Source organism: Xiphias gladius, chromosome 20, assembly GCF_016859285.1.
Source record: "Xiphias gladius isolate SHS-SW01 ecotype Sanya breed wild chromosome 20, ASM1685928v1, whole genome shotgun sequence".
Lineage (NCBI taxonomy): Eukaryota > Metazoa > Chordata > Actinopteri > Istiophoriformes > Xiphiidae > Xiphias > Xiphias gladius.
This window is the reverse complement of record NC_053419.1, coordinates 3083777-3096994: the sequence shown is the minus strand read 5'-3', so window position 1 is coordinate 3096994 and position 13218 is coordinate 3083777. Positions and strand designations below refer to the sequence as shown.

At 39.7% G+C, this 13218-nt stretch overlaps 1 protein-coding gene across 1 annotated transcript in view; it reads right to left on the bottom strand.

Moving 5' to 3' along the window:
• The window catches only part of dcc (DCC netrin 1 receptor), a 306576-nt gene that overhangs the window by 70791 nt on the left and 222567 nt on the right, over positions 1 to 13218 (bottom strand). The window contains exons 16-18 of the mRNA XM_040158011.1: positions 11606 to 11716; positions 9078 to 9272; positions 6967 to 7062 (exon numbers count right to left, since the gene is read on the bottom strand). Coding sequence (XP_040013945.1) covers positions 6967 to 7062; positions 9078 to 9272; positions 11606 to 11716 — 402 coding nt within the window. The remainder of the gene's footprint in view (positions 1 to 6966; positions 7063 to 9077; positions 9273 to 11605; positions 11717 to 13218) is intronic.

Genomic DNA, 13218 nt, shown 5'->3' with positions numbered 1-13218 from the left:
GGAGGTCTTGTACGCCTGCTGCTGTAGGGGATCTATTTGAGCAGAGGCTCCAATGGGTTGTATCAGAGGGTAGGAACAAAAAACCTACAGTATACATTGCATTCAGAGAGTATTCAGACCCTGTTCAATCGAAAATAAAATATTGGATACAACAATAAAGTGACAAGTCTCAGCTTTAATTTGAGTAGGTTTACATCAATATAAAAAGAACTGTGTGTGAGATATAGCCCTTTTAAAACATAGGGTCCAAATTTTGAGGGTTCAAAAGTAATTGGACAAATGGCTACTAAATGTTTCTAGGACAGCTGTGTATCGTTTCAATGTTAGTTCACATGTGGCTCAGAGTTGACTGAGGGTTGAGAGTTGCCATTTAGATTGAGGTTTGTCAATATGAGGTAGTTGGTTTGCTAAAAATCAACAGTCGGGTACGATCTTAAGCAGGTGTGTGCAGGAAAACTAGAAAATGGCCAATGAACTGGTAGTCACAGTGAGTGACTTTGAAACTGCCAAAATTAAAGCCACATGACACTGGAATATTCCATTTAAAAAATTTAATCAAATATTGTCTAATCAAAGGGTGATAAAGTCCGTGTAACTCTTATCAGTTCGATTTTGAATTTAAAAAATGAAAAACAGAAAAATGGAAAATCGAATTCCATTTTCCAAAACATTTATTTTAAATTTGTTGGATCAATGTATAATTAAGATTTGGGGCTTTTCTTAAAATTTTTTCCTATCTATGGAATGTTGGATAGAAAAATGGAAGATAGAAAATTGGCTAATCAGAGTACTTTTATTTCTAATTTGGCTTGAGAGGGTGGAGTCTAAGTGCCTGGCTCAATTTGTGTCTGATTGGCTAGTGAGGTAGCCTAGCTCACCTATCATCCCGTCTGCTTTCAAGGGAGACTGTCCTTCTCTGCCGCCACAGGGTCACTATTTCATGAGACGCTCCTATAGGTCACCTCAGGGGGTAGGGACAAACAACCCACATGGTCATTCTGGTCGGAGGACAGTCATATCATGACAGTCATGGCCGCTGGCACAGACTAATAATGTATAGTAGGTTTTATGAATATGTCTCAATAAAGCTTTGTCCATCCTAAAGCTTGTTGCGTGTTTGACACTGTGTTTGACAGTGTTGGAGAGTGACAAACAGTGAGTGTTGTTGGTAGAGACTGACAGGAAGCTGACATTGGTTGACTGTAGTTACACATACAGTAGCTGCAAAGATGATCCATCCTTGGTCCCTTTATAAGACCTTTTTTAATGAGGCTATTATTGAAAAACAATTGCCACGACGACTGTAGAACTACTTTGAGCAGTGCAGGTTCTAGGTTTGTATAGACTGCATCACATTAAACTACAGTATTAGGCAAAAGATGCAGCCTTTGTTTCAGCAGAGTGGAATTATGCTTTCAGTCTCTCTCCTTTGCCTTAATATTCCTCCTGACAAAAGATTAATAGTTCTGCTCCTATTCCAAAAAACATCTGATATGTATACACAAGGTAACAAGTAAAATTAAAAGTACTTTTAATTTTCAGTTTACATTAGAGTATATGGCTTCTTGGTGAGCGTCACTAGCAAGTAGTGGTGGAAAAGGTACTTCAGTAAATGATACTACACTGAAAAAACTAGTAGTAAAAAAAAATTAGTAGTAAAAGTCCTAAATTCAAAACCTTTCTTAAGTAAGTGTAATTGGCAAAATTTATTCATGTATTAAAAGTGAAAGTAATCATAATGCAGAAAAATGGTCCCCGTCAACGTTTTACTATATTCATTAAATATTATTTAGCTGCTGTAGTTTTTAAATACATAGACTACTTCTTGTCTTTGGTAACCTGGGACTATATTAAACCCTGTCTAATTCATTCATTTCATTCAATTAAGCACTAAACTCCCTGGTATTTCTCAGAGTACTTGTCTTTAACAATGTACTGGTGTCAAAATGATAAAAAGCATTGTTTTTCGAATGCATTTCTCTAAAAAGTGTATGGGGTCGCCAGTGACCCAAGGCATGTAGGAGAGTAACTGGTCTCATGAGATGCTGGATGCAAATGAGTGGGTAATATTGTTTTTTTTCCAGTTTGGCGTCATGATGGCGCGGTTTTCTCAGTGTTACAATTGATAAACACAGACACAATGAGGAAGAAGTCTGCTAAGTTAGCTTATTGTCACTGTAACATAACGATGTAGCAAATGGGTGTCCGGTCTAAGACAGCAGTCTTTGACAATGGAGGCTATTGAGGACAGCAACTCTGCAAATTTAGATGTACTGTACCTGACGCTACTGATTATGAGGAATTAGACACAAGTTGAGCTGGGATCCCATCCTCTCAAGAAATCCAAGATATGAACACAAATAAAAGTACTCTGATTTTTCTAATTTTCTATTTTCCATTTTCTATCCAACATTCCATAGATAGAAAATAAAAACAAAAAAATACAGCCAAAATTTGAATCATAGATTGAGCTGACAAATGAAAAATACAGTCCACGAAAATGGAATTCAATTTTCCAATTTTCCATTTTTTATTTTATGTATTGAAAATTGAACTTATGTCTTCCATTGATCGTTTGTGGATTGGAAACACATTTGTGAACACCATAAATTACTAATAAATTACCATGCTCCGAGATCACAGTTTTATCTTTGGTGAGTACAGCATTACTAGTACTTATAGAAATGATAGGTAAAACTACAAAAATAAGACCCAACTTGTAATAAACCCTAGTTTTCCTTTAAAAAGATTTAAATTGAACATGCGCAGATGTGTGATTTGCTGAACTCAATAATACACCAGACATACATCTGTACTGGATTTTTTGCAAGCCCGCCCCGGTAAAATTCGGACTCTCCACAATATCTGCTCTTGGCAACTATGGTATGGACGAGGTCAGGGAAAGATTGTAGTTATGGTGATTTATCTATGGTTAAGACAAAATATAAAGCGCACTACTACCTGCCTTGGTATTGAATGTTAATGGTGAAGTGTAGAATCACCTAATACGGACTGGGTTGCATCAGTGATGCCAGAGAAATAGCTAACAGTGTTTATTTTTGTTCTGACACCCTGATACCATGATTCCATCATTATCCGAGGTTTTTCTAATTCCTGGCTTGTTCCTCAGTTTTTAGGGTCGCCTAGAAGCTTCTTTTTGTTTGATGTGCTGTGTTTCTGTTTTGGAAGGCTATGTCTATATGTTGCGGATGTGTTCTCAAATTGGCGAATGTATTTCTTAATTTGTGTGTGTTTTATTTGTTTGCATTGTTTCTTTAAAATGCTTTATATGTGTTGTCAGATTGGAGAAGCTTTTCTTCATTTGCTAATATTTTGTCTAATTGCTTGTGTTTTTTTAAAATGCAGTGTATTCCGCTCTCTCAGCCACTGTAAACACCATTTGAACAATGAACATACACTCTTGTGGACTTTATGAGTTCATGTGACGGCAGCATCACTTCTGAGAGATGAAGCTGGTTTATCCTGTTGTGTCTGCAGCGTAAACCAGACCACTGAGGGAATCAACACTGACATCTAATGTGCTGCTGTTGAAGAGAGATGTACAGCTGCAGGCCAACATAGAGAGAGAGACTGATGAGGGAGATAGAGAGAGAGAGAGATTGATGAAGGAGGTGTGTGGAGCTGCGGGGCAAGCTGCAGCAGGCAGTGTCGTGGTTTAACTTGTCGTCCAGCATCACAATTAAGCTCTGCTCAGGACAGAATACTGATGAGGATGCAAAACACGCCTCCTTCTTCTCCTCCTCCACCTCCACTGCACTCCCCCTCTATTCTCTCCTCCCTCCATCCTCTTACTCTTTACATCCCCTCCTCCATCTGCCGACTTTTCTTCTTCTTCCTTTCCACATTTTTCTGCAATCCCTTTCTTTTCTGCTCTCTCGCGTCCTGCATATCTCCCCATTTTCCAACTGTGTTCCCTTCACCCCCCCACCTTACTCCTTGATCCCTTCCTCCTTTCTTCCTCTAACCTTCCATCCCTCATTCTTTACTCCCCTACACTTCCTCTTGCCTCTCTTCCTCCTCCTCTTCCAACCTCCATCCTTACATCCTGTATTGGTCTTATCCCTTCCCCCGTCTCCCTCTGTGGTCCTCCAGTCATTGATTAAATAGAGTTCGGCGGTTGGTTGAGGATCAGTTCTGTCTCTGCACGCAACGAGGCGAGGACGAGGCAGTCTATTAACAAGGATCCCACCGTTAACGAGCCATTTTTTAAAGCTCTCATAAAAAACTCTCCAGCAGCCTGCCACCATAAAGTGATGGAGAATTCAGCCTGTGCATAACGAGATAGAAAGCGTGTGTGTATGTGTGTGTGTGTCACTGTTGATGACCTTGTCTCAGCTTATCAAGGCATGACTGTCACACTACAACTCCATGTTAGACTATGTATCTAGAGAGCTCCAGTTTTGTTTATATTTTTTACAGTGCTCCAGATGTGTTTGAGAATCGCTCAAAAATTCGAGATATATATGCGCATCTCTTTAGAATTCCATGTCTACGTAATCCTGTAGAACTCCAAATGTGTCTATGTATGCACGCAGCACTGATGGGACTGCGTATTTCTATAGAACCAGATGTGAACTCCACATTTACATATTTCTGTTGACCTCCAGATGTGTTAACGTATTTCTATAGAACTCCAGCTATGTCTATATATCAAAAAAACTCCAGATGTGTCTTTGTATCTTGTAACAGTTGTCCTCTGTTTAGTTCTTTGTTCAGTTAGATTTTCTACAGATGGACATCTATTTTAGTTCATTTAACCGACACCACACACTTCACCAGTTCCTGAAATACTTTAATACTACTAATACAAAAAAAATATCCTTTTTGTAGAATCCATGCACGGTATATTTGTTGCCAGTTGTCTAACATGAATTGCATTGAAATATTTTGCTCAATGGGCCATGTTTCATGCATCTTAATGTCTGTGTGTCTTTACCAAGATACCGCGACAAAGGTTGCTCTTCAGTTCATTCCAAAACAAACATTGATGGATCTGGCAGAACATTTATTGAACCGATATCGTGTAGTCTGGACCCTTTGCTGCCCAGTGTGAACTCGGAACCTTATGAGATGTTTCAGTAAAAAGACAACAACTGTAGAGAATCAGGGCGCTCAAAGGAGCTCAAGCCCAAATCTTTCTTTTCTCTTTTCTTTCTTAATCCAACTTCCCTCCTTCTCTGCCCCCTAACCTACACACACACACCCTCACACACACACACACACACTTCCCGCCCAGTAGTGTCTCTGTCTTGAATCCATAGCCTGCTTTTTTTCCTCATCTCTCCTTCTTCTCTTAAAGAAACCTCCATTAAAGACAACAAGCACAGTTAAAAAAAAAAATCATCCCAGTTCTAAAAGTTTCGCCATGAAACATCCTGTATTGAAGGTTAAAAAACTGTGATGAGCTGAGTGGTTTCTGCTGCTGGTTTTTTCCTGTGACAATCATCCCATGATGAGGTCTGAAAAACCTCAGAAATGTGACATTTTTATGAGAGTAATAAAGGATTTATGTCAGCTGCAGGCTGTTGGGTGAGTAGCGGAGGGTTGGCTGTTTAATTCATAGAATGAAACTTGGCTGAGAGTTGGATGTGTTTCATTTATCTCACTTTTACAGCTCATAGTCTGCAGGAAGAGCTAATGAGTCACACATACACACACACGCAATAATTGCAATGAGCGCGAGCCACCATACACACACCATAGGGTGTATAAATATATACGCATTTACCTATAGCTCATACATAGACGGACTGTGTCTGATGTGTGAACAGTTTCCTCAGTACAAAGATTTCAGTACTCAGTGCTGTTGGATTCAGACTGAGGCCTATCTCCTGGTGTCACTTCCAAATCTTTTCTCCTTAATCAAAACTACAACTACAAACTTTTTAAAGTCCTTGCAAATATTAGAAAATAAAATACTCTGCAGTGAGAGATAGTACACACAGTGCTCCAGCACATTTATATTTTCTGTAGGTACCCTGACTGCTGCAACTAATATCACTGTTACTTCTACTACTGGTAATACTACAAGATAATTTCCCCCGAATCCTACAACAACGCTACCGTCACTAACACTGGCTGTATTAGTTGCTAAAGTTAATGCACATATTGCTCAAGCAACTGCTGTTACTATTATTATTAATGCATATAGCTAACTGCTACTGCCACAACTGCTGAAGCTGCTGCTACTTTTAGCGTTATAATTGCTACTAATAGAGCTAGCCTACTAATTTTGCTACTGCTGCTACTAAAGCTAGGGCTCCTGTTGGTAATCGAATTTCTGCCACTAAAACTGCTAATGTTTTTGTGCTGCTACTGCAGAGAACAGTGCCACTGCTCAAGCTACTGTTATTGTTAGTGCTGGCACTGCCACTAATACTGCTACAAATAAATGTATTCCTTAAGCTACTGCTGCTACCGCTATTAATGCGCCCAATACTGCTACTGCTACTTCTATTGCTACTACTTACCCAAAACTAATATGTCGAGGAAACCCTCTACATCAACTGATACTGCTAATACTGCTACTACTGCTACTCCTCCTGCTGCTAGGACTAACAGTATTCTACTGCTTCTACTACTGCTTTTCAACCTTGTTCTTTTTCAACCATTAATGCTACTGCTAATCCATAGGACTAATACGGCCACTAAAAGTACAACTGATAGGACTGCTACCAGTATCAACATAACTGATATTTTGCGCTGCCGGTACTGATTATATACTGTCACTTCTAATAAAAATAATACTATGGCCACATCCCCATCATACACAGGCAGTTCCAGCACATTACGCTTTTCAGCTTTATATACTGACAGTGTTCTGGACTGATATGGAACATTTTATTATATCTGCTACATATCACAGCACTGTATGTTAGCACATCCCCACTGTACTGTAAACACAGATTACTGTGATTGTTATCAGTGACTTGTGCGTGATCCTACCTGTCAAAGATCGAGTGACGGCGCTCTCGTACAGAGGAACTCCCTCTCCAGCATTATTGAATGCCTTTAGGGAAATCACGTAGTGCGAGCTCGGCTCTGAGAGAGAGACAGCGAGAGAGAGAGAGAGAGAGAGAGAGAGAGAGAGAGAGAGAGAGTAATTCAAACTTATATTTAGCACAACATAGTACATTATCATGAGAAGATATAACTTCTTGCGCTTTGACAGTGAAAAAGGTGAAAGTTGTTTCCTCCAGGTTTTAAGGGTGAGACTTCCTTTCTTCGGTCCTGACCCGACCTTGTCACACGAAGACAGCAGATGCGCGTGAAGACATGACGACTGTAGACGTATGAACTGATTGTCATGCAGCCGCTCATCCCGCCACCGCTCGTCGCTCTTGATGTGATGATGCTGCATGATCTCCCCTTGTGGCGTCAAACGCTCACATCAGCTCAACAAACATGCCTGCTCCTCTCCCCAGATGCCTCGCCACATGAATTAATGATCACTATGAATTATAAATGCCGTGTACATATGTGAGCTCGCTCCCATGTGTGCATGCAAACGCGATGGCTGGATTTTGTTTTTTCATTATTACTCTGTTATGAGACCTGAGACAGAAATTTTCATCCATGTATTAAAATACAACCAATTTGTTATTGTCTTCTTTGGCATGCAAATTGCTTGTTGCGGATTGCTGGAGAAGATGTTTTCTCTTTTTCAACCTCTCACAATTAGATTTCCACCTCAAGCAGCTTTCTTATTAAATTCCTTTAAATAATTTATTGTAATTAAATGGGGATTTTATCATCATAATGAATTAATGGAACAGGGGAGCGCTGTGTCAATGTTGGCACTTCGTCAGCAGGGGTATGCTGGGTAGGGTTTAGACTCAGTGAGTTAAAATGTGAGCACCTTTACAACAGCAATAAATAAAAGGATTATTCAGTATTTCTCCACCAGAATTTAATCCTGGTCAGTGTGAAGAGGGCTTTGAAACTGATTTTAAAACTTGAAGTTGGGAAATAAAACAAGATTTAGACATTTCCCTTACAAGAACTATGTAATCTGGTGCTAATTAGAGGGAAAAATGCAGACAAAGTTCAAAAAGTTATTTCAGACAGCAGTTAATGATTATCTAGAAAGAAAATTCTTCATTCAAAGAAACCCTGCAGCACATACAATACAGTAGAACAGCTAACTAGATTATAAAAATCAAGAGGATCATTAAATTTCTTTCGGTGTCGGTGGAATGGGTTGGTGGGTGGGGATGTGGGAAGACTCCAACTCATAACATCAGTATTTCTAAAATCCTGGCTACTGCAGCTGCAAAGTTTGAGACGTGACCTGAGACCCACAGCTCGAGCTCTATTTAAAAGTAAACAAAAGCAAAGCCACACCTGACCCAAGCTCAATGCTTGCTCGACACAACAACATGGCCAGTGTTACACCTGAATTATTATCGTGACAAGGCGTTCTTTCTGAAAATGACCTAAAAGATGAGTCCTATCCATCGCTAGATATATTACATGTTAATATTCATCTCACTTTTCCCAGCACAAGCAGTTCATGACTGTTCCACCCACTGCTCGTGTCCCATGGGTGGAAGAGAGGGTTGTAAAAGGATAAAGCTGTAATAAACAAAAACAGTAAGTGAGTAAAAATTTGTCAACACATAAAACCATTACTTTGTTTCAGCACAGTCAGTGGTGTCTCGAAAGCTGGTTCAATTATTTTTATCCATCCTGGGGGGTGTCCTGGTGTAGCCTAGCTAGCTAGGGATACTTTTGCTAACATAACTACAGCAGATCTGTTGACCGCTTTAAGGTCAATTTTACTCTTTTGTCTCTTTTACACTAATATAAGATATACATGTCTCTGCAATGTGTTCATGGAAAATATTTTGTCTTGGCAGTAATGCCACATAAAACAGAGAGCTTTGGAGTTGTTGGATGGTGGATTTTGTTTCTTTTAATGAAACTAGCTAGCAGTTTCCCTTTGCTTCCTTTCTTTGTGCTAAGCTAGGCAAAACACCTCTTGGATTGAAGAGACAGAGATGACACTGATACCCATCTTCTCATCTGACTCTGGTTGCCCCCCACACCGTCCTCACCCAGGTTTTCAATGGAGTAGTATCTCTGCTTGCTGTCCACCCTGACTGTCTCAGAGTAGGGACTTCCCACTCCGTAGCCGATGATGTACCCACGGACCAGGATGTTGGGGCTGAGGGGTGGAGTCCAGGACATGATGATGCTGTTGGGTAGCGGCCTGACGTGCAGAGAGCTGGGCTGGTCGGGTACTTGACTCTCTGCAATAACATGAACAGTGAAACATTGCACCAAAGAAGTTAACAGGGTGGTTGTGGCTTTTAGGACTCCCAATTTCAGTCTTTCTGTAGCCTGGCCTCCACCACCAGCAGTCGTAATGCTAACCCTGTTAGCTATGTTTTAAACCCTAATAAACCCTGACACTTTGTGTTATTCCTCAGCATCAGATTAGATCAGATTAGCGCGCTCTCGGTCCTCTGGGGGAGACGCTCCATATCACTTTATTGAGTGATAATCCATTGAAATGAGATTTGTGTCTCCCTCTGTGCTGGCCTGGAAACACAGTTAGCATGGATGTGTTTGTTTTTTCCATCTTGGCAGCTTCCTGCTGACCAGATCGTCCTCCTATGAGCTTCAGCCTGAGGTCAGCTTTTCAAATTATTCTGTTAGAAATTATTAGGTGACCAAACTCAAAGAGCTGGCAGCCCGGTTGTTTTTCTCCCTCTATCTCTTCATTTTTCTTTCTTTTTTTTACCTTCGTTCCTCGGTGAAAAATATATCCCCCAGATAAATCATTTGCTGACCTAACTTAAAGCTCAGTGACCTATTGGTTTTTGCAGGTGTTTGTTTCTTTTTAACTTTTGCAAAACTTTCTTCCCATTAGAACATTACATGATTTTTTTCCTCCAGCAGTCAAGTTTCCTACCCGGCTGATGATGGTGCTTCAGGAGCTATTTGATTTTTTTGTTTTTCATTCTTTATGTTTTGAAGAGCAGCTCAGTCAGAGTGTAAATGTCATTAAACACCAACAAATGAAACTGCCCGATGAATGAAAAATGGAGAGACAACTTCCTTGAACTTAGATCCTTACCACTGGTGAGATAAAAAAGTTTGTCTTGATTGTGGCGTCTTACTTCAGAATGGTTTATCCTCTTGGATGTGGAATGATTTTATTGATCAAATGTCATGGCCTACTGTCTTGTATATTTTGGGATAGATCCTTTACAGCCCCTGATGGTGTTGCTAGAAGGAATGTCAACACGTTTTCATAGAACTTCCAAATGAAAACTTGAAAAACATTTTTGCAACTTGCTTTCACCTAAACTCTTTCCTTGCAACAGTATTTACATGTTTCTATGAGGTAACACTTTATTCCCCTCTGTTTAGCAGTATAGCCAGTATAATCAGCATATTTTAAGATTTAATAAATGGTTTATAACAGACTAAAATGCAGTTGTATGCAGATCTGCATACAACTGCATTTTAGTCTGTTTAGGATTTGGCATTTTAGTCTGTTTAGGACAGTTTTGAATAGTTATTAATGTATAGTATTTTTCAACAATTATAACTTTTCCTGTAAAGACATATTCTAGATTATTACAGCTATGTTTCACTAAATTGTCATTCTTTATTTGTTTATACACCAGCATCCATTTATGGCTGTCCACACAAAGTGTTATAGCTGCTGACAAATACATTACTAAAGACTTAAATCTTCTTATAACTCCATTATGTTTGTCTAGTTTTTTATTCTGTCTTCATGTTGTGCTTTATGTCTCACAACAGCAACATTGCCCAAAGATTTATTTGAATGCAGGCAGTACAGGATGTCAGGGCATTTACAATATAACTCAAAAGAAGCAGGGAAAGAAATCGCTTTATATTTTCCCATGTGAAAGCTAAAGCAAAGACAGGAAACTCGAGTGTGTTTGCTTCAGCACTATTTGCTAAAAAAAAATGCAATTTAATCTTTTGAAGGTATAAAAAACACTCTCAGTTGCATAGACTACATTTTTATTTTCCCTACCATTTGTTGGCGGCTATATCTATGACATAAAAAAGTATGTCAATCTTCTGTACCTTATGATCTAAAAACTAAACCATCTATGAAATGTTGATATGGTGCTTCTAAATCATAGGTCAGGGGCTTAAAGTTAAGTGTTTTAAGTATCTCTTATTTGTTGTCTTTTTTGATTTCATGGAAATGCATTTAAATGACTATACATTGACACTTTTTTTCTGCTCTCCTCTCCTTTCATGTTGTGTCCTGTCCTTTAACTCCTCTCCTCTCTGTTCTATTACACGCCCTCTCCTCCTTCCAGCCTTTCTTTCCCTTCCCTCCTCCCCTGAGGCAGATGTTCCCTCCATCCATCCATCTCAGCCCTTAACTGTTTAAATATTTATGTGCATGATAGGACATAGGAGGTATTTACATGCTGTTGTACAGATCGCTGCTGTCACACACACACAAACACACACACACACAAACACACCCATACACACACACACACACACACACACACACACACACACACACACACACACACACACACACTCTCTCTCTCTCTCTCTCTCTCTCGCTCTCTGCTCTTACCGTCCAGGTCATTCTCCGGCGTCTCAGCGGTGTACCAGTCACTGGCTGGACCCGTTCCATTGGCCGTCATGGCTGCTACCTGGAAACTGTACTGACTGCCCTTCTCCAGGCCTGGAGAGAGCGGGAGCATGTCATTATAACTGGGATGCAGTTACCTTAATTGTTTATATGCAGACTCTACAGTTGTTCACCTGTGCCACTATAAATATTCCTGCAGTTACCACAGCAACAGCTGAAGTAATAATAATAATACTAAAGCAGAGAAATGTACAGAACTGGTGGTTCCAGGAGTGTTTTGTATCCACTGGAAATTTCTCTTTTAACATTCATTTGTAACAATAACCTCAGTGTCCATGAACAAAGGCAACCGGGAGTGCCCTAGATCACTTTACCATACCTCACCTGTACCCCGACCATCACATAGCTATGTGGTGGTCATTAGGTAGAACTGTTTCATCTTCCTCCTGACTAATCAGGTTTTTTTCTCCATCTGTAATGATGCTAAAGTTTTGATTCATTCTTCTGACTGGCCTTTTCTACAAAGTACCAGCAGCTGAGACTCATGGGTATTGAATCGAGAGCCACAAAACAGATGGCAAATGCAACACATTCAAACAATTAAGTCATTTGATTTTGATTTCTTTTCTAAGTAATAAATATATATTTTATTATGAATTTTTTACAAAAAAGCTTCCCTTATGTCCTTAAATGTGCTACACTGTTACTGTCTTGAAAATTAAAAATGGCATTTCATTTGGTGAAGGGTGCGCAATGACTTTTTAAGGACTTGAAACACAAAGTTTAGGGCTTGAACTTGATGGCCTTGACTTGGCACTTACTTCAGGAACCAGAAGCTCCTTCACTTACTGGATGTTTCTTAACAGCTATGGTCTCGGGGACTTGTCTCGTTTCCTGAAATTGTTGTGGGCACAGCCTTCTATCATTGACATTAACCTTTTTTTTCTCACAAAATGTTTGTTCGTGTCAATTTTCCACAGAAAGTCCGGATCAGATTCCCCCTCACCAGATGACAAACCATTTAGATTTAAATAGCCACATGACCTTTCCTGTAGCAGTGCCTTACGGCAGCACTGTCTCCTAAAAATTACATTTCTATACAACTAAACTGCAACAGCAAATACATTTTGCAGAAAATGTAATTGCTGGCTGGATTATGTTCAGACGTTTCTTTTGAATGAATGAAGTGCTACATTTGATAACGGCAGTGGAGTCGCCAGGAGGTGTTTGGGGTGGATGGCAGATATACAAAGCTCAGGACTGCCACACCAGAGACCAGGTTCACATCCATAGTCCCGTCTGTGGTTTAGGCGACAAAAGCACTTTGGTTAAGGTCAGGGAATGGTAGTGGTTTTGGTTAAATGTAAATAAACACGTCACTGTGAACTTTTTCTGTATTAAACCAGATCAGAATCTTTCCCAGACCTTCACCGAGTGCTGTGAGAGTCTAGACAGAACCATAAAACACTTTAATAATGCTGGACTCACTACAAGTAGATATTGTGCTGCAAGATCAGATATTTTAGTGGAAAACATATATGCTGTCTGTGAACATTTTACTGATATGTTCAGTAGCAGCGTATTTGAGATTTACC